This window comes from Euphorbia lathyris, chromosome 8 (assembly GCF_963576675.1).
Source record: "Euphorbia lathyris chromosome 8, ddEupLath1.1, whole genome shotgun sequence".
Classification (NCBI taxonomy): Eukaryota; Viridiplantae; Streptophyta; class Magnoliopsida; order Malpighiales; family Euphorbiaceae; genus Euphorbia; species Euphorbia lathyris.
The window spans coordinates 38168378-38188009 of NC_088917.1; the positions used below are offsets into that span (position 1 = coordinate 38168378).

A 19632-nucleotide genomic window follows, 5' to 3' on the forward strand; every position below is an offset into this window, starting at 1 on the left:
CCAGATGGTCAGCATCCTTTCCGTCAGCACAGAGGTTGGAGTAAAATTCCCATACTAACCTAGGGTAGGTTCTATCAGGAAGTGAAAAGAGTCCAGCCCATTCATTTTTCTCAATCCATTCACAGAACGGTTGCTCATCCGTTATGAAGCTCGGAGAGAACCATCGACATCGAAGAACCTCATGATTATTTACGCTCGGGTACACTTTAACAAAGAATTTTTCATTGGGCTGCTTGTCCTTCTTTTTCTTCTTCTTCTTTGAAGAGGTTGCGAGGTCAGTTTTAGGGTTCTTGTTTGGGGTTTTGTCATGCTGACCCTGTTCTTTAGTGGGAGTCTCACTATACTCCTGCTGAGGAGGAGACTTAGGGTTTTCGTCGGTGTGGTCGTCGTTGTAACCACCACCGGAGAGATTTTGGGAATCCGTCATGATTACGAATTCTTTGAGAGGATTTTGGGTTTTTGAGAGAGAGAAATTTGAATGCCAAGAATTTTGAGTGTAAGGAGTTCTAAGTGGGAATTCTTCCACTATTTATAGAGGTTCGGATTGATCTTATTCGTTGAACTAGCCGTTTTACCTCGAGATGATCAACCGACAGAGATTCTGGCATTTATGACACGTTCGGCGCATGGGTTTTCTAATTATTTCTTACGTTATCCTAGGTAGCTATTTAATACGTGTGCTAGCATTTAATGTTTAATTAAGTTTCACTCAGTATTAAGAATGTCAGACGTTTGAGATTCTAAGTAGTCAGTTTTCCGTAGGATAGTTGTTTAGTAACTTAGCTTAGGGTAATCACTCAGCATGTATGTCTACTCAGCATAGGGTGATTTTTTGTCATTTTTAACTCAGCATGCAACAGTTACTAATTTATCACAAATCACTCAGCATGGTAATCACTCAACATTCAATTAAGCACATAGAATTATTGAAGAGGATTAGACATACCGATAGCTTCCCTTAATATGTTAAATTGCTCACGAGCCAAGGGCTTCGTAAAGATATCCGCAAGCTGTTCATTTGTTGATACGTAGGTCAGCTTGATCTCACCCTTGAGTACATGATCTCTGATGAAGTGATGCCTTATGCTGACATGCTTCATCCTGCTGTGTTGGATTGGATTCTTAGATAAGTCAATGGCACTCTTGTTGTCATATTTGACCTCTATTGTTTCGGTTTTGACACCATAATCCTCAAGATGTTGCTTAATCCATAGGACTTGGGCCACACAGCTTCCAGTAGCAATGTACTCAGCTTCAGTTGTGGACAAGGCCACTGATGATTGCTTCTTACTAAACCACGAAACCAGACAGCTTCCTAGGAAATGACATCCTCCTGAAGTGCTTTTTCGTTTTAGCTTATCTCATCTATAGTCAGCATCAGTGTATCCAATCAGTGTGAAGTCACTTGTATTTGGATACCACAAACCTGCATTACCTGAACTCTGCAAATATCTGAAAATTCTTTTTACAGCTATTAAGTGAGATTCCCTGGGGTCAGCTTGGTATCTTGCGCAATAACATACTGAGTACTGAATGTCAGGTCTACTGGCAGTAAGATACAGTAGAGAGCTTATCATACCTCGATATAACTTGCTATCTACTGACTTACCTTTCTCGTCAGCACAAAGGACCGTGTCAGTACCCATTGGGGTTGATATGGGCTTGCATTCTTCCATATCGAATTTCTTTAGCATTTCTCTGGCATACTTAGACTGACTAATGAAGATGCCATTCTTACCTTGCTTGATTTGAAGTCCAAGGAAGAAGTTGAGTTCACCTATCATAGACATTTCGAACTCAGTTTGCATCTGTTTACTAAACTCTTTGCACATAGAATCGTCAGTAGCACCAAAAATTATGTCATCTACGTAAATTTGTGCAAGTAGGGTATTTTTACCCTTTTTCTTAATGAACAAGGTTGTGTCAGCTTTGCCTCTGACATAATTCCTGGTCAGCAGGAAGTTGGTCAACCTCTCATACCAAGCTTTTGGAGCTTGCTTTAGGCCATATAGGGCCTTTTTGAGTTTATAAACGTGGTTTGGAAATTTTGGATCTTCAAACCCTGGAGGCTGACTAACATATACCTCTTCGTTTATAAAGCCATTAAGAAATGCACTCTTAACATCCATTTGATATAATTTAAAGTTCATAAAACTAGCATAGGCACACAGTATACGTATAGCTTCTAACCTAGCAACGAGTGCAAAGGTTTCACCGTAATCAATGCCCTCTTGCTGACTATAGCTTTGGGCTACAAGTCGGGCTTTATTTCTGACTATGTTGCCTTGCTCATCTAATTTATTTCTAAAGACCCACTTAATTCCTATGGTCTTTTGATTCCTAGGTTTAGGTACTAAATCCCATACCTCATTTCTTGTGAATTGATCAAGCTCTTCTTGCATAGCGTTGATCCAATATTCATCGTGCTCAGCATCAGCGAAATTCTTTGGCTCATGCATTGAGACGAATGAAACATTGCTAAGATACTTCCTAAGCTGATCTCTTGTTGTCAGCTTGTTGTCAGCAGCATCAAGAATGGACTTCTCCGAATGTCCTCTTGGGATTTTAATTTCTTTGGGCAATGTTGAGTTGTTTGGAACAGGTGTTTCTACAAATCTCTGTAGGAATAGATTTATCAGCAAAGGTTATTTCAATTTCTTGCTTACCTTTGGTCAGCCCTTGTATTGATGACTCAGAGGCTCCATTTTGATCAGCGGAAGCTGAGCTTGGTTCATCTTCATCGAGCTGAGTTGACTTTCCTGCAGGGTCAGCTTCATCGAACTCAATATGGACAGACTCTTCTACAACCTGAGTTCGTTTATTATACACCCTATATGCTTTGTTGTTAGTTGAGTACCCTAAAAAGACCGCTTCATCAGCTTTGGCATCAAATTTTGCAAGATTATCTTTTGTGTTGAGTATAAAGCATTTACACCCAAAAGCACGAAAGTAGCCAATGTCGGTCTTTCTTCCTTTCCAAATTTCATATGGGGTTTTCTTGAGAATAGGTCTAACTAAAGCCCTATTGAGAATGTAGCATGTTGTATGGATAGCTTCACCCCAGAAATACTTTGAAAGCCTATTTTCACTCAGCATTGTCCTAGCTATTTCGACAATTGTTCTGTTCTTCCTTTCAATAACCCCATTCTGTTGAGGTGTTCTAGGAGCAGAGAAATTGTGGTCAATACCACTGGCTTCACAGAATTCATCAAACTGTTGGTTTTTGAATTCTCCACCATTGTCACTTCTAATATGAGCTACTTTTAGGTCTTTGTCATTTTCAAGTTTCTTAATCAATGTTGTGAACATCTCAAATGTTTCATCCTTTCTACTCAGCAAGATAATCCAAGTGTACCGAGAGAAATCGTGTACAATGACTAAGGAAAATTTCTTACCTCCCAAGCTGAGTGGCTAGACAAGTCCGAAAAGATCCAAGTGTAGTAATTCCAATGGTCTCTTGGTTGAGACAATATTTTTACTTTGAAATGACTTCTTAGTTTTTTTACCTTGCTGACAAGCATTACACAATTGATCTTTTTCTAATTTGGCAAGAAGGTCCATGCTTACATGACCAAGTCTTCTATGCCATAGCCAGGAGTTATCCTCTTTAGACACTAAGCATATATTTTTAGAAAACTGTTTTTCCAAACTCAACATATATACATTGTCTACACGAGGGGCAGTTAAAATCAATTCGTTTGTTTTTCCCTCGAGTATTTGATACTGAGTAACATCAAATCCAACCTTTCTACCGCTCTTGCAAAGCTGAGCTACACTCAGCAGATTGTATTTGAGACCTTTAACTAAGGAGACTGACTCAATAGTTGGGTTACCTCCGATAGTACCTGAGCCGACTATCTTACCCTTCTTATTGTCTCCAAAGCTTACATTTCCACCTCGTTTAAGCTCTAGTGTGATGAACTGAGTTTCATCACCAGTCATGTGCCTCGAGCATGCGCTGTCTATATACCACAGTTTTGATTTCTCCACACATCTCAGGCTCACCTGCATTTTAGACTATTCATCTTTAGGTACCCAATTCTTTTTGGGTCCTCGTTTGTTAGCATAAACAGGTGCAAAGTCATATTTTAATTTGTGACGACATACTTTTATAGTGTGGCCACTTTTTCTACAGAAGTCACAGTGAATTTCCCTTTGAGGGTGATGTTGAGTGTGGTCAGCATTATTGTGCTGAGCATGCCAACATACCTTAGTGGTATGTCCTTTCTTTCCGCAGAAGTCACATTGGACAATCCGCTTATTGTACCAACACACTTCTCTTGTGTGCCCCTTTTTCTCGCAACAGTCACACTGCATGAACTGTTTATGCTGACTAGTACTTGAGTACTCAGCATGGGATTTATTTTTATTTGAGCCTCTTATTTGGCTCTATAGGGTAGTGACATCCTTTTTCAGTTTCTTTGAATCTAATTGGACCTCCGAGACAAACTTATGCATAAGTTCTATGTTACTGTGCAAAGTTGAATTGTCTTGGAGAAGATATCGGAGGTCACTGAGCTTGACCTCTTCAATCTCATCACACCGCCTGCTAAGTGCCTTTACTTTTTTATTGCACTTTTTAGTTAGCGCATATAAATCACTCAAGGCGTTTATCATCTCATTTCTAAGCAAAAGTAAGGATGTTACCTCATTATTGTGTTCCTCCTGGTCAGTTTCATCAGAGAGGTCAGCTTGCTCAGAATAAGTGCGGTCAGCATCATCAGCCATGAAGCATATATTTGCTGTTTCATTTGCATCAGCTTCTGATGAGGTTGACTCATCAATATCACTCCATTTGGCTACCATAGCCTTTCTGCTGCCCTTCTTGTCTTTCTTCAGCATGGGACAGCTTGACTTGATGTGCCCAGTTTGGTGGCACTCGAAACATGTGACAGGCTTTGAGCTGTCCTTCTAATATTTGTTGTCGCTGGGCTCAGCTTTGTATTTTTCATTTCTTCTGAATGACCTTTTGCTGTTCCTATCATTCTTCCTAAACAGCTTCTTCATTTTCCTGGTGAACATTGCCATTTCCTCATCATTAGATGAGTCAGCTTCGGTGGAGTCAGCTTTCATGACAAGTGATTTTTGTTTCTTATCTTCTGACTTCTCTTTTTCTTCAAAGTTTTTCATTGATATTTCATGAGTCAGCAATGATCCGATCAGCTCATCGTACTTATACGTAGTCAGGTCCTGAGCTTCCTCCACTGCAGTCTTTTGGGCCTGCCAGCTTTTGGGAAGACTTCTCAAGATCTTCTTCACCTGTTCTTCCTCGGTGAAGTTCTTTCCAAGTCTTTTCAGCTCATTTATAATGTTGGTAAATCTAGCGTTCATTCCCGAGATGTCCTCATTATCATTCATCTCAAACAACTCGTATAATCTCATATGTTGATTTACTTTTGATTCCTTGACCTTGCTTGTGCCTTCGTAGGTTATTTCAAGCTTTTTCCAAATCTCCTGTGCTGACTCGCAACCTGAAATCTTATTGTATTCTGCAGCATCTAAAACACAGTGAAGCATATTGATACCCGAAGCATTGTTTTGAAGTTTTCTAAGGTCATCTTTTGACCACTCAGTTTCACTCTTAACAACTTTCTCATTGTTAACAGTTTTATATGGCACGTATGGGCCTTGAACTATTGCAAGCCATGCACTCATGTTTGTGGCTTGGATAAAGTTCTTCATCCTATTCTTCCAGAATGTATAATTAGATCCAAAGAATAGGGAAGGCCGACTAATTGATAATCCCTCAGGGAGTATCTGTGTTGTTTGGTTCCCGGGAAGGAAACGAGTGCTGTTCTCAGCCATTTATCGGGATCAGCTCAAGATAGTTATATCTTTGAGTAGTGAGCTTAGGCCCTGATACCACTTGTTGGTCCCGTGTGATTAGTTCCAAGGGGGGGGTTAGGAACTAATGTAACTTTTTTGGTAATTAATCTTGCTGACTTGATAATTTTGGTGAGTTTATTAACTCAGCTTTGGTCTGCTTGGCCGATCTTAGTGCAAGACAGCTTTAGTCAGATGTTGACTAAGACTGTTTCACTTGTGAGTTGGGAATTGACACTTTAGTGGTCAGCTTCCAACTCAGCACTCTAATTTACTCAGTGTCAGCTTTAAACCGTTTATATGCTGAGTAAATATAACAAGCAACACATGCACATATATATATTTTAAGAGAGTTAGAAATTACTCAGTATCACTTATCCTGGTTCGGCCTCTCCGCCTATGTCCAGTCCCCAGACTTCTCCGGGCTTTTAGAATCCAATACTAAGCTCTTTAAAGGTAGAGCACAAATCGGTTACAAGGCAGTTGAATATGCAAGAGTACCTTCCTCTATTCGTCTACTCAACTCCTACTAAGTGCTACAACCCAGCACCTAGATTTCTCTACCACTGAGTATTTACAACCAAATACTCAGCACAACACTCTCAATTCACAATTGATACAATTTGCTCTTTTTCAGCTAAATAACACTTTAGATGATTACAAAACAATCAATCTAGCATTTACACAGGAATAGAAAGTTGGTGTAAGATTTCTTTCTTGTTTTTGAGTGCTTTGAGCTTGTATTTTTCTCTCTTGTATATTCTGTAATTCGGCGATGATCCAAGAGGATTGCTTGTCCTTTTATAGTTGTATTTTGAGGATCAAATGATTTGAATTTGATTTGTCCGTTGAATCCAAAACGGCTCTTTTGGGGGACAACCTTCTGGTCAGCTTCATATGTGCAGGCCAATCTTGTTTTCTGATTTCTTCAGATGTCAGGCTTGTCTTCTTCCTACAGGCTTTGTCTTCTTGTGGCAGTTTGTCTTATAGCAACGAATAGTTGACCCATGCATCTCAAAATTTGGCTTTTGTGTAATTCCAAGGCTTCAATTATTGGTGCAGACAGTTGTCGGATTTGTCTTTTAGCTAACGGATCATTCATGCTGTCCTGAAGATCATTCAGCTTCACTTCGATAGTCTTTGTCTTTGATTGTCACCAAATCTCATATTGAGTTCTTTTTCACTCAGCTTCCATGGTCAGCTTCATTCTGCAAGATCTAGTTCTGAAGCAGACTTCTTTTATGCTGAGTTCTGTTCCACTCAGCTTCTTCGATCAGCTTCTTTCTGAAGCTGTTGTTTTGAAGATGACTTATCTTCTCTTGTGTTGAGTTGCTCTTCACTCAGCTTATGTTGTGTTCTCATGCTGACTTTGTCCTGTCTTAATTTTTATTTCCTTTTGCATTTATGTTTATACTCAATATTGAACAAACGGATTAGTACAATTAAATCAAAGCACTTAAATTTAATTGTCTCTTAATCATGGATTAAACTTAAATGATTTTGTCAAATCAAAATCTTGTGGAAAGGGTTTCAACAGCTACCATAGCCTTTCTGCTGCCCTTCTTGTCTTTCTTCAGCATGGGACAGCTTGACTTGATGTGCCCAGTTTGGTGGCACTCGAAACATGTGACAGGCTTTGAGCTGTCCTTCTTATATTTGTTGTCGCTGGGCTCAGCTTTGTATTTGTCATTTCTTCTGAATGGCCTTTTGCTGTTCCTATCATTCTTCCTGCATAGCTTCTTCATCTTCCTGGTGAACATTGCCATTTCCTCATCATCAGATGAGTCAGCTTCGGTGGAGTCAGCTTTCATGACAAGTGATTTTTGTTTCTTGTCTTCTGACTTCTCTTTTTCTTCAAAGTTTTTCATTGATATCTCATGAGTCAGCAACGATCCGATCAGCTCATCGTACTTATACGTAGTCAGGTCCTGAGCTTCCTCCACTGCAGTCTTTCTGGCCTGCAAGCTTTTGGGAAGACTTCTCAAGATCTTCTTCACCTGTTCTTCCTCGGTGAAGTTCTTTCCAAGTCTTTTTAGCTCATTTATAATGTTGGTAAATCTAGCGTTCATTCCCAAGATGTCCTCATTATCATTCATCTCGAACAGCTCGTATAATCTCATATGCTGATTTACTTTTGATTCCTTGACCTTGCTTGTGCCTTCGTAGGTTACTTCAAGCTTTTTTCAAATCTCTTGTGCTGACTCGCAACCTGAAATCTTATTGTATTCTGCAGCATCTAAAGCACATTGAAGCATATTGATAGCCGAAGCATTGTTTTGAAGTTTTCTAAGGTCATCTTCTGACCACTCAGTTTCACTCTTAACAACTTTCTCATTGTTAACAGTTTTATATGGCATGTATGGGCCTTGAACTATTGCAAGCCATGCACTCATATTTGTGGCTTGAATAAAGTTCTTCATCCTATTCTTCCAGAATGTATAATTAGATCCGAAGAATGGGGGAGGCCGACTAATTGATAATCCCTCAGGGAGTATCTATGTTGTTTGATTCCCGGGAAGGAAACGAGTGTTATTCTCAGCCATTTATTCGGGATCAGCTTAAGATTGTTAGATCTTTGAGTTAGTGAGCTATTATGGCTCTGATACCACTTGTTGGTCCCGTGTGATTAGTTCCAAGGGGGGGTTAGGAACTAATGAAACTTTTTCGCTGATTAATCTTGCTGACTTGATAATTTTAGTAAGTTTATTGACTCAGCTTTGGTCAGCTTGGCCGATCTTAGTGTAAGACAGCTTTAGTCAGATGTTGACTAAGACTGTTTCACCTTGAGTTGGGAATTGACATTTTTATGGTCAGCTTCCAACTCAGCACTCTAATTTACTCAGTGTCAGCTTTGAACAGTTTATATGCTGAGTAAATATAACAAGCAATACATGCACATATATATATATATATATATTAAGAGAGTTAGAAATTACTCAGTATGACTTATCCTGGTTCGGCCTCTCCGCCTACGTCTAGTCTCCAGACTCCACCGGGCTTTTTAGAATCCAATACTGAGCTCTTTAAAGGTAGAGCACAAACCAGTTACAAGGCAGTTTAATATGCAAGAGTACCTTCCTCTATTCGTCTACTCAACTCCTACTAAGTGCTACAACCCAGCACCTAGATTTCTCTACCACTGAGTATGTACAACCAAATACTCAGCACAACACTCTCAATTCACAAGTGATACAATTTGCTCTTTTTCAGATAAAGAACACTTTAGATGATTACAAAACAATCAATCTAGCATTTACACAAAGAATAGAAAGTTGGTGTAAGATCTCTTTCTTGTTTTTGAGTGCTTTGATTTTGTATCTTTCTCACTTGTATTTTTTGTATGAATCGGCAATGATCCAAGAGGATTGCTTGTCCTTTTATAGTTGTATTCTAAGGATCAAATGTTTTGAATTTGATTTGTCCGTTGAATCTAAAACGGCTCTTTTGGGGGACAAACTTCTGGTCAGCTTCAGATATGCAGGCCAATCTTGTTTTCTGATTTCTTCAGATGTCAGGCTTGTTTTCTTCCTACAGGCTTTGTCTTCTTGTGGCAGTTTGTCTTATAGCAACGAACAGTTGACCCATGCATCTCGGAATTTGGCTTTTGCGTAATTTCAAGGCTTCAATTATTGGTGCAGACAGTTGTCGAATTTGTCTTTTAGCTAACGGATCATTTATGCTGTCTGAAGATCACTCAGCTTCACCTCGATAGTCATTGTCTTTGATTGTCACCAAATCTCATACTGAGTTCTTTTTCACTCAGCTTCCATGGTCAGCTTCGTTCTGCAAGATCTAGTTCTGAAGCAGACTTCTTTTATGCTGAGTTCCGTTCCACTCAGCTTCTTTGATTAGTTTATTTCTTAAGCTGTTGTTTTGAAGATGACTTATCTTCTCTTGTGCTGAGTTGCTCTTCACTCAGCTTGTGTTGTGTTCTCATGCTGACTTTGTCCTGTCTTAATTTTTATTTCCTTTTGCATTTATGTTTATACTCAATATTGAACAAACGGATTAGTACAATTAAATCAAAGCACTTAAATTTAATTGTCTCTTAATCATGGATTAAACTTAAATGATTTTGTCAAATCAAAATCTTCTGGAAAGGTGTTTCAACAAGAAGAACCTTCATTGGTCATTGATGAAGCCAAAAATGATGATGATGTCATCTTACTTTCCCCATCTCATGATTATGAGGAGGCTTATCCAACTAACACTAATAACAATCATGATCTTTTTGATACAAATGCAGGAAATGACTCAAATGTAGATAATCTTGCAAGTACCTCAGCTCCTACCATTGGTTCTTCACTTCAACCAACTACAACAGCTGATGCCTACAATGACAGACCACACAAAGCAATCAAAAAACCATCTTGGCTCAATGATTTTGTAGCAACAGTAAAAGAGCCTACAGTTTCAGGGCTATGTTCATTACCACTAGTTAGTCCTCTCTATGCTGCTTTTCAAGCTAAAATTGCAGAAGAAAAGGAGCCAAAGAATTATATGGAAGCAGCAACAGATGCAAGGTGGCTTCAAACTATGAATTTGGAGCTTAAGGCCTTAGAAGATAACAACACATGGGTTTTAACAACTCTACCTAAAGGGAAAAAGGCAATTACATCAAGATGGGTATTTCGCATCAAAAGAAACCCTGATGGATCAGTAGAGAAATTTAAAGCAAGGTTGGTGGCAAGAGGATACAACCAAGTATATGGAGTTGATTACACAGACTCTTACTCACCAGTTGCCAAAGTTTGATACTGTAAGAACTTTTCTTGCTATAGCAACTACTTTTAACTGGCCAATTCACCAAATTGATATCAATAATGCCTATTTGCATGGCTTTATTGAAGAAGAACTCTATATGATTCCACCTGATGGCTATGGGAAAGCTAAAAAGGGTCAAGTTTGTAAGTTGAATAGGTCACTCTATGGCTTGAAACAAGTTGGTCACACGTGGAATAAGGAAATGTCTGCCAAATTGCTACAATTTCGATTCATTAGATCTAAACATGACTACTGTCTATATACAAAATCCACAGATCAGTCTTATTTAGCACTTGTCATATATGTGGATGATCTCATGATTACAGGCACCTCAGAAGGAGAAATTGAGAGCCTCAAAAAGTTCTTACACAAGGAATTCACCATCAAGGATCTTGGTTATGTAAAGTATTTCCTTGGTATAGAAGTGGCAAGATCAAGTGCTGGCATGGTTATTTCTCAAATGAAGTATGTCAAAGATCTCATAGAAGATGCTAAGTTAAACTCAGCTTCACATTGCAGTTCCCCTTTACCATCGGGCTTTCAAAATCATGAATCTTTTGAAAAGCTACAATCCCCAGATAGCTATAAAAGGTTGATAGGAAGACTATTATATCTTGATTTTACTAGACCTGATATTTGTTTTTCAACTCAACAACTTAGTCAACATATGTGTGAACCCACCAAAAATCATATGGATGCTGCTTTACATGTTCTCAAGTACCTTAAAGGAACTACGGGCATAGGGATATACTATCCTACTCAATCTTCATTGGAAGTCAATGCATACTGTGATGCTGATTGGGCAGTTTGCAAGGGAACCAGAAGATCTACAACTGGATATTGTGTATTCATTAGCAAGTCAATGATAATGTGGAAAAGCAAAAAGCAATCCTTTGTTAGTACTTCTTCAGCAGAAGTAGCGTACAAAAGTTCATCAACAACAGCAAGGGAAGTTAAATGGATCTCTTATCTCATGAAAGAGTTTCAAGTGCCAATTAAGTTCCCAATCTCAATTTTCTATGATAATACATCAGCAATAGCTATTGCAGCTAATCCTATTGATCATGAGAGGACCAAACATTTTGACATTGATATTCATTTTGTGAGAGATTATAACACAACAATTAGCTGATCTCTTTACCAAAACAATGACAGGAACTCAACTTGATACTTTCTTGTCCAAACTTGGTATTGTTGACCACATACCAGTTTGAGGGGGGAATGTAGAGAAGTATACCACCATTGCTTACAATGTACCCTGTAACACTCAATTACCAGCTCTTGTACGGCTGTCATTCATTATGTTATAAGTTTGTTAGGCAGTTAGTCAAGTAGTTAGCTAGCTTTCTCTTTCCTGTATAAGTAGCTAAATACTCTATTGTAATTGCTAAGTTGTTCATACAATTTATTTGAAGATTCGATACAATTCTCTCTTCTTTTCTCTGTTCTTCATTTCTATTTTCATTCTTCTAATTCTATACATAATTTATTTAAATCTATAAAAAAAAATTCAAAACTTAAATAATAAAGGTCTAATTTGTGATTCCAAATCTTTAAAATAAATTAATTTTTTGTTTCTTACGTATTTATTACGTTTTTATAGATTAATTTTAATCGTGAGAATTTAAAAGTTTAGAAAAGTAACACACCGTACCGATTCAAGGCACCCAACAAAGTTTTTTTTTTTTTCTTCTTCTTTTGTAAAGGTTAAAGCCAACCCGGTTTATTAAGGGTTTTTTTCTTTCTAGTCATCAGCTGCATGTCCCCATCATTTCATGTGTAATACAAAGACATTTAAGTATCAACTTTACGGCTAAGAACGGCTCCAAACTGCTACACCATTGGTCAAGCGGATTAAATTCAATCATCCAATTATACAATAAATTCAATCATCACTCTACAGAGCCTACTGGATTAGCTTCTTTTTTTTTTTTTTTCTTTCGATCGCCATTGTTTGATTTGATACATAAATTTGAGAAAATTAGAAATATTAATAATTTTATACTGGTTGGATTGGGTCCGTCCATCTCCCACTTACTGCTTGTAATATTAAATTAATGGGTTTGTCCTAATTAAAAATCAACAACGACAAGGGGTATCAATTTCATGGATGCAATGATTCAAATCAAGACAAACTAAAAAAAGATGCTTTAACCTTACATATTAGTATCAATCTCCCCTCCTCTCCTCCAATATATATTACATGATCTTCTACTTGTAATTGTAATTGAATGATTGAGGATGGGTTTCGGCATAGTTGAAGAAGGATTGCTAAAATGGAGCACTACTGTATTGTTTACAGCTTTGGCTATATTAATTGGGTACTTGTATAAGCCTTATTGGGGAGTTAGGAAGGTACCAGGTCCTCCAACAATCCCTCTCTTAGGACATCTTCCCTTACTCGCCAAACACGGCCCCGACGTTTTCTCTGTTCTTGCTAAGCAATATGGTCCCATTTACAGGTCTGCTTTTGCTGTTTCTTTTTTCTCATCTTTAGAGGGTTTAGGGTTTTGAATTCATCAAATGATTCTGTTTTCTGGAGTAGGTTTCATATGGGAAGACAACCATTGATAATAGTAGCTGATGCTGAGCTTTGTAAACAAGTTGGAATCAAGAAATTCAAAGATTTTCAAAACAGAAGCATTCCTTCTCCAATCGCTGCTTCTCCTCTTCATCAGAAGGGTCTTTTCTTCACCAAGTAATTTCATCACTATCACTTTTTACCTATTTACATTTTAGACTAATTCACATCAACTGCTGTTACCATCTTTTCAATTCAAGATATTGTCAAAAGATTTTGCTAAAATCTTACAAAGTTTTCAATCCATTATCAACATACAGGGATGCAAGATGGTCAACCATGAGAAACACAATATTATCAGTCTACCAGCCATCACATTTAGCCAGTCTAGTCCCCACAATGCAATCATTTGTCGAATCCGCAACCGAGAATTTCAACTCCCCTAAACAAACAGACATTGATTTTTCCAGTCTATCCCTTCAACTGGCAACAGATGTTATTGGACAAGCTGCATTTGGAGTTGATTTTGGCCTCTCTAAGCCACATTCAACTGCTACTGATTCGATTGAGAACAGCAATGAAGTCTCCGACTTCATCAATCAACATGTCTACTCAACAACCCAACTTAAAATGGACTTATCGGGTTCCTTTTCAATTATAATTGGCCTGCTTATCCCTATTCTGCAGGAGCCTTTCAGGCAGATTCTTAAACGAATTCCAGGAACTATGGACTGGAAAGTAGATAGAACTAACAAGAATTTGAGTGGTCAATTAGATGAGATTGTAATGAAGAGAATGCACGACAATAGCCAAGGTTCCAAGGATTTCTTGTCACTCATATTGAGGGCAAGGGAGTCCGAAACTGTCGCAAGAAATGTTTTCACTCCAGATTATATCAGTGCAGTCACTTATGAACACCTTCTTGCTGGATCAGCCACAACATCATTTACATTGTCTTGCATTGTTTATTTAGTTGCTGGGCATCCAGAAGTTGAGAAGAAATTGCTAGCAGAAATTGACGGGTTTGGTTCACCTGATCAGATACCAACTGCTCACGATCTGCAAACCAAGTTTCCCTATCTTGACCAGGCAAGTCTTTTACAATTAGAATCATGCTTAATGAATATTTCTAGCTTTGCAGTATGAGACATAAGGTTAAGTTCTTTGTCAATGGTTTCATCGCAGGTGATTAAAGAGGCCATGAGGTTCTACATTGTTTCCCCGTTGGTCGCCAGAGAGACGTCGAAAGAAGTAGAGATAGGAGGTTACCTTCTCCCTAAGGTATACTTATGCAACAACAATAATTAATACCCAATTGATTTGGTTGTATGTTTATCTGATTATATGTATGTAACTTTTTTTTATCAGAACACATGGGTATGGTTAGCTCTTGGAGTTCTAGCAAAAGATCCTAAAAACTTCCCACAGCCAGACGAGTTCAAGCCAGAGAGGTTCGATCCAAATTGTGAAGAAGAGAAACAAAGGCATCCTTATGCCCTGATACCCTTTGGAATAGGGCCTAGAGCTTGCATCGGCCAGAAGTTTTCCTTGCAAGAAATAAAACTCTCAATGATACATCTATACCACAAATATTTATTCCGGCATTCCCCCAACATGGAAAAGCCTCTGGAACTTGAATATGGCATAGTGCTCAACTTCAAGCATGGTGTAAAGCTTACAGTTATACAACGAAGTTGAAGTATGTTTCATCCACTCTTAGGATGTTCCAATGTACTAAATAGCATCTTTACTGGGAATTTTTAGTAAGCATCAGAAAGAAAAATTGTGTTGCTTTTAGCAAATGAGCAGTATGTGAATCAAAGTTCCTTGAATGATACGAGTGAAGGTAGAAAATGTCATAAATCATTAATAATTTTCAAAATACAAAACACAAACTCAACTCATTGGACTAATATGCTTACAGCTTACTAAATGCACAAATGCTCCTAATCATTAATTCACATTCTTAGTAACAGAGAACAACAAGCTGTTGAACTTCCAAAACACATCTAATCTGTTTCTCTGAATTGTTTCGTGGAGTTCTTATCCAATCTCGTCGGCAGGCCAAGCGGCTTCGATAAATTAACTGAAGAAGGATCTGAACCAGCACTGCTCTTGGAATCTCCATTTGAAAAAGCTGCTGACCTTTTGAGAAACTGAAACTCATCCATGGATTGCCTCTGAATTCTTTGAGATAAATGATTGAAAGTTTTCCTCTTTGCCTTAGTGGACTCTGTAAAGTTCATATAATTAGGTTTACTGTGACCACTCTCTTCTGTTCTATCAGAAGCCAATCCCGTATGTCCTGAAATTGGTGTTGCAGATGTACAAATTGAAGATGAAGGGGAGCTCTCGTCGTAGCGAAACTCAGAACTCGGGCTTGATGACAAGCGAGTAACATGTCCGGTTGGAGGTTTCGCAGAGATTCTTGTGGTAACATTGTTCTTTCTTACTTTCACTAAGCATTGTTCAGAAGATTTTGACTGTTTGCTCAAAGAGACAGAGTCTACACAAGACTTCGGTGGTGGAGTTATTTCAGAGGGATCAGATTGAGATTGTTCCATCAATCTAGTCTCCCATGGTTTGGCAGCCATCCAACGCTCTAGCCAACTCCACCCCCAGCTGTTCTTATCGAATTCGTTGTTTCTATTGGCTCGTGTAGTTGAACTAGGGTTGGATTTCCATTGCTGAGAAATCAAAGAAATTATAAAATGTAACAAAAACTATATAGGAGGATGGTAAATTTGATTTGGAGTACCTTTTGAGCAAGAGAGTATGCAATAGCTCTTTCTCTTTTGAAAGCTCCTTCTTGCCTCAATTGTAGCTTTGACTTGACATCTTGTAATGTTCCTTTTCTATCACACCATCCTTCCTGAAAAATTTATAAGAAAAAACAAAACAAATGAACTCCAAAATCCCCAAAAGGATGGAGACTGAAACAGATGATAATTAATACCTCAGCTTGTTTTAATAAATCAGCTTTGGTTCTGTGTTCATCCAATACTTTCTGCACAGCTTGCCCCTCTATGGACATGCGGACTCGACGAGCCCTAACTCGAGCCTGAACTCTAACCAGAGCCTGCATGCACCTAAGTGTGACTGCAGCCTGTTTCCTCACTTGTCGACCTCGAACAAGAGCTTGAAGCCTCACCACTCCTTTCAACGCCCTCAGAGCCCTTCTTGCCTGCAATCACGTTTCAATTAACAATCTTTTGTGATAGATCTAACCGAGCAATATCAATTTTTGAAGAGATGCTTATTACTATTTTCCTAGAGAATAAATGCAAGGAATCAAACAAACTTTCCTCTTGAATTTGTTTAGAAATGGAAGAGATGAGAAAAGGAGTTAGTTACCAGGAATCCTCGAAAAGCAGTTTGAATTCGGATTGCTGCCCACTCTTGCCTCACAAGTCTGAAATCCTTAGGAGGAGCTCTAACTAAAGTGGCCATTGCAGCAGTAAAAGCATCGGAGATTGGTGAAGATCCCGATTCAGATGCTGCTCTGTGGTTTCCTTTAAAGTCTTTCCATGAAGAACCCACTTCACCAGAAGAGCTTCTCCATAGCTTCCACTTCCTGGTTTTACTACCCACCTTCTCCTGGGGAGAAAAAATAAAATCAATCTAAGTGTTAGCATAAAAGTTTACGCACACGAAATCCAAAAGACTGAATTTTTTGGGGAAAATTAATTTGTAAACATACATGGTCTTCTTTATCAGACTTTTTGAGACCTATAAGAGATTTAACCCATTTTCCAGATGCACCCATTGATTAAGAAGAGTTGTTTTTCTCTATGAGATCAGTTAATGAATAACACTGTTATTAGGAAAATAAAGCTACTAAAACCTCAAAGAAAGAAACATGTCAAAGACAACAACTTTTGGAAACCAGAATGAGAAAAGGACCAATTTTGAGGAAAGAAAGAGCGGTTAAGAGACGGCTGAAGAAGAAAACTTTATGTATGGGGAGAGAGGTTTGTTTAGTGGGGATTAATGGGTTAGTTTGTGGGTTGCATTGTGTTATGTGCCGTTTGATATTTGAAATTCAAACAAACAACAGACAAAACGACTCGTCCCGCTCAAGGAATGTCACTTTTATTTAACCCTGTTTTTATCACAATATCACAAAACTACCACACCTAATAGTACTATACTTTACATGAAAAGGCACAAGCCCTTTGAAAACATGCTTGGACAAAAATCCAAAACTAAGAAGGGAAATTTATAAAAGCCTAAAAGCAAGCCGACAATGCAATCTTTCCTAGTCAGAAATGGGAATTGACGAATTCTCTACACTTCTTTTTTATTATTTCTTTTTACAAATAAATCATAGTAATTGAAATTTTTATCAAAAAATAAAATAAAATAATCATAGTAATTGAAATCATAGTCACATACTGAGGCGATCGAGTAGATGTGTCTGATGTTCGGTTCCACCTTGTTTGTAGATAAGAGTAGCAACCAAGTCCGACCAGTCTGCTTGCTGGAGGTGCAGGACGGGTTAGATGACGTGACTGGATACTCCTGGGACTCAGCTGCACTAGCATACTATACCGTCAATTAGGTATTACTAGTAGAGGAGGTTGTGGGCAGACCACGTGATGTCGGACTCTTCTTCAGGCATCGATATATTAGTACTTTCCGTGCTTTAGAGCTCCGCGGAAGGGAGTGTCTGTGGGCCCAGACGTACCTAGGGCTCGCATGTGGTCATTGAGCTTGATGGAGAAGTGAGAGGATCGGCTGAGGATATTCCGTTTCCGGCTTGATAAATTGACTACGAGAGAGGTACAATTTTCATTTAATTATAGCAACAATGTATTTAAAATATATTAATTTACTTTTATATTAATTTACTTGTATACGTATGCGGGTGATGTGGATGTTGTACGGTCCTAGTGTCCTATCATGCACTCCGAGGACTACATATATGGGATGGATACGATACCGGAATGTGATGGAGCCGTACATGTCTGATCGATGCCTCCGCCAGTTGGGGCATGTCCAGACAGTTCCGATGCCGATTATCAGGCCCTCAAAGGCCATACGTCCCTAGACTAGTTCTCCATATCGTGTAGAGATTCTAGAGGTGATTGCAGTCGATAGTTGGCGATTATTCTCCGATTCGTCATCGCTCGTCACATCACGGTACACTTCCTTTCGGACTCCCTCAACATGTGATGATTCATACATGACGTAGTACTAGACCCGGCAAAGCGACACACGACACGAACATGATAAGCTTTTTTAGTTTTTAGGGTTTTATGACATGACACGAAATGACAAGTTAATTTTCGTGTCATTTTCGTATCAACCCGAAAACACGAAACTGACCCGAAATTTAATTACAAAAATTAAAAAAAATTAAAAATTATAATAAACTAGGTTAAAAATAGACATGACTTTTCTTATTTATTAGAGTATAAATATAAAAAGTATAAAAAAAACAGGTCAGGTCGTGTCGTGTTAGCATGTTAGGTCGTGTTAGCATGTTAGGCCGTGTCAAGAGCAGGTCATGTTCGTGTTCTGATTTTGTGACACGAAAAGTTTTCGTGTCGTGTTCGTGTTACAGGTTTTGATACGAACCCGAAACCTGACACGACACGAACACGACACGAACACGGAAATTGCCAGGTCTACGTAGTACACTCGCTATTCACATCCACATGTCATGAACATGATTTATGCACCCACATCGGATGTTCTTACTCATTCTAACAGTGAGATTGTAAGTGATTTTATTTTATTTTTTGAAATAAAATACTTCTTAATTATTAGAATCGGAAAAAATAACAACATTGAGATAGGGTGGTGAACATGTTCACACACCACGAACAGACTGAGAATTGACTGCCTTAGCTAAGAGATGAGCGGCTGAATTCGCTGAACGTTTTACATAAGAGATTGCACAGTTGCCTAGCTCTTAAGATATTAACACAAGACAAAATGAGATGTGTTCTGAGTTAACCATGTCTCCATAAGAAACACTAACATGGGTCTGTGGACCTGCACCAGATCCTTTAGAACACTAATTGTTCGTGGGTTGCCCAGCCCACGGCAGTTCCAGCTTTTAAGACCCATAACCCCAGGCGGGTCTGGACTCCAAGACCCGCCCCATATTCGTTTTTTGATAGGATATTAGATTCTACTTCCATATTGACATTCTCCAACTCGTGACCATTTTAGATCGTGAATAAGTCCGTCTTTAATAGAGGGATTCTGACTCTCCTTATTGTTTGAACTGTTAATTCGGGAGGGGCCACCACGTGTTGGTATATTCTTGTTCCTAAACACCTTGGATTTAGACTTATCCTATGCAGGAACTTCATCAACATTTGAACTATCTAAATTATCTTTATCAACTGCCTCCAATGGATTCCTTAGCCATCTCCCCTCCAAGTCCGATTCAATGATGGTGACTCCCTTCATAGGCTTCCATATTAATGCTAGCATATTCTTCATACTTTCAAGGTGTACATATTTGGCTGTTAGAAACTGACCAACAACAAAGTTGAAACCTTGATTCGTAG

The 19632-nt window shown here is 38.6% G+C and overlaps 2 protein-coding genes across 2 annotated transcripts; one reads left to right on the forward strand and one right to left on the reverse strand.

Annotated features, from left to right (window-relative positions):
- Positions 1-12662: 12662 nt before the first annotated feature.
- Positions 12663-14948, forward strand: LOC136203613 (cytochrome P450 711A1). Its single transcript, XM_065994810.1, has 5 exons — positions 12663-13049; positions 13133-13285; positions 13429-14197; positions 14294-14389; positions 14477-14948. The coding sequence occupies exons 1-5, from the start codon at positions 12829-12831 to the stop codon at positions 14804-14806; spliced, it is 1569 nt and encodes a 522-aa protein (XP_065850882.1). The 5' UTR covers positions 12663-12828; the 3' UTR covers positions 14807-14948.
- Positions 14949-14978: 30 nt separating this feature from the next.
- On the reverse strand, positions 14979-17113 carry LOC136203614 (protein IQ-DOMAIN 6). Its single transcript, XM_065994811.1, has 5 exons — positions 16809-17113; positions 16463-16705; positions 16065-16292; positions 15867-15980; positions 14979-15795 (listed from the first exon to the last, which is right to left on the reverse strand). Exons 1-5 carry the CDS (start codon positions 16872-16874, stop codon positions 15118-15120), a joined length of 1329 nt encoding a protein of 442 aa, XP_065850883.1. The 5' UTR covers positions 16875-17113; the 3' UTR covers positions 14979-15117.
- Between the last annotated feature and the right edge of the window lie 2519 nt (positions 17114-19632).

Excerpts from the sequence above, each read along its gene's own strand:
- LOC136203614 (XM_065994811.1), bottom strand. The coding sequence starts at position 16,874 with ATGGGTGCATCTGGAAAATGGGTTAAATCTCTTATAGGTCTCAAAAAG. Across the intron at positions 16,293-16,462 it reads CTGCTTTTCGAGGATTCCTG|GCAAGAAGGGCTCTGAGGGC; the intron begins GTAACTAACTCC and ends ACGTGATTGCAG. Across the intron at positions 15,981-16,064 it reads ATTTATTAAAACAAGCTGAG|GAAGGATGGTGTGATAGAAA; the intron begins GTATTAATTATC and ends TAAATTTTTCAG.
- LOC136203613 (XM_065994810.1), top strand. The coding sequence starts at position 12,829 with ATGGGTTTCGGCATAGTTGAAGAAGGATTGCTAAAATGGAGCACTACT. Across the intron at positions 13,050-13,132 it reads CAATATGGTCCCATTTACAG|GTTTCATATGGGAAGACAAC; the intron begins GTCTGCTTTTGC and ends TTTCTGGAGTAG. Across the intron at positions 13,286-13,428 it reads AAGGGTCTTTTCTTCACCAA|GGATGCAAGATGGTCAACCA; the intron begins GTAATTTCATCA and ends ATCAACATACAG.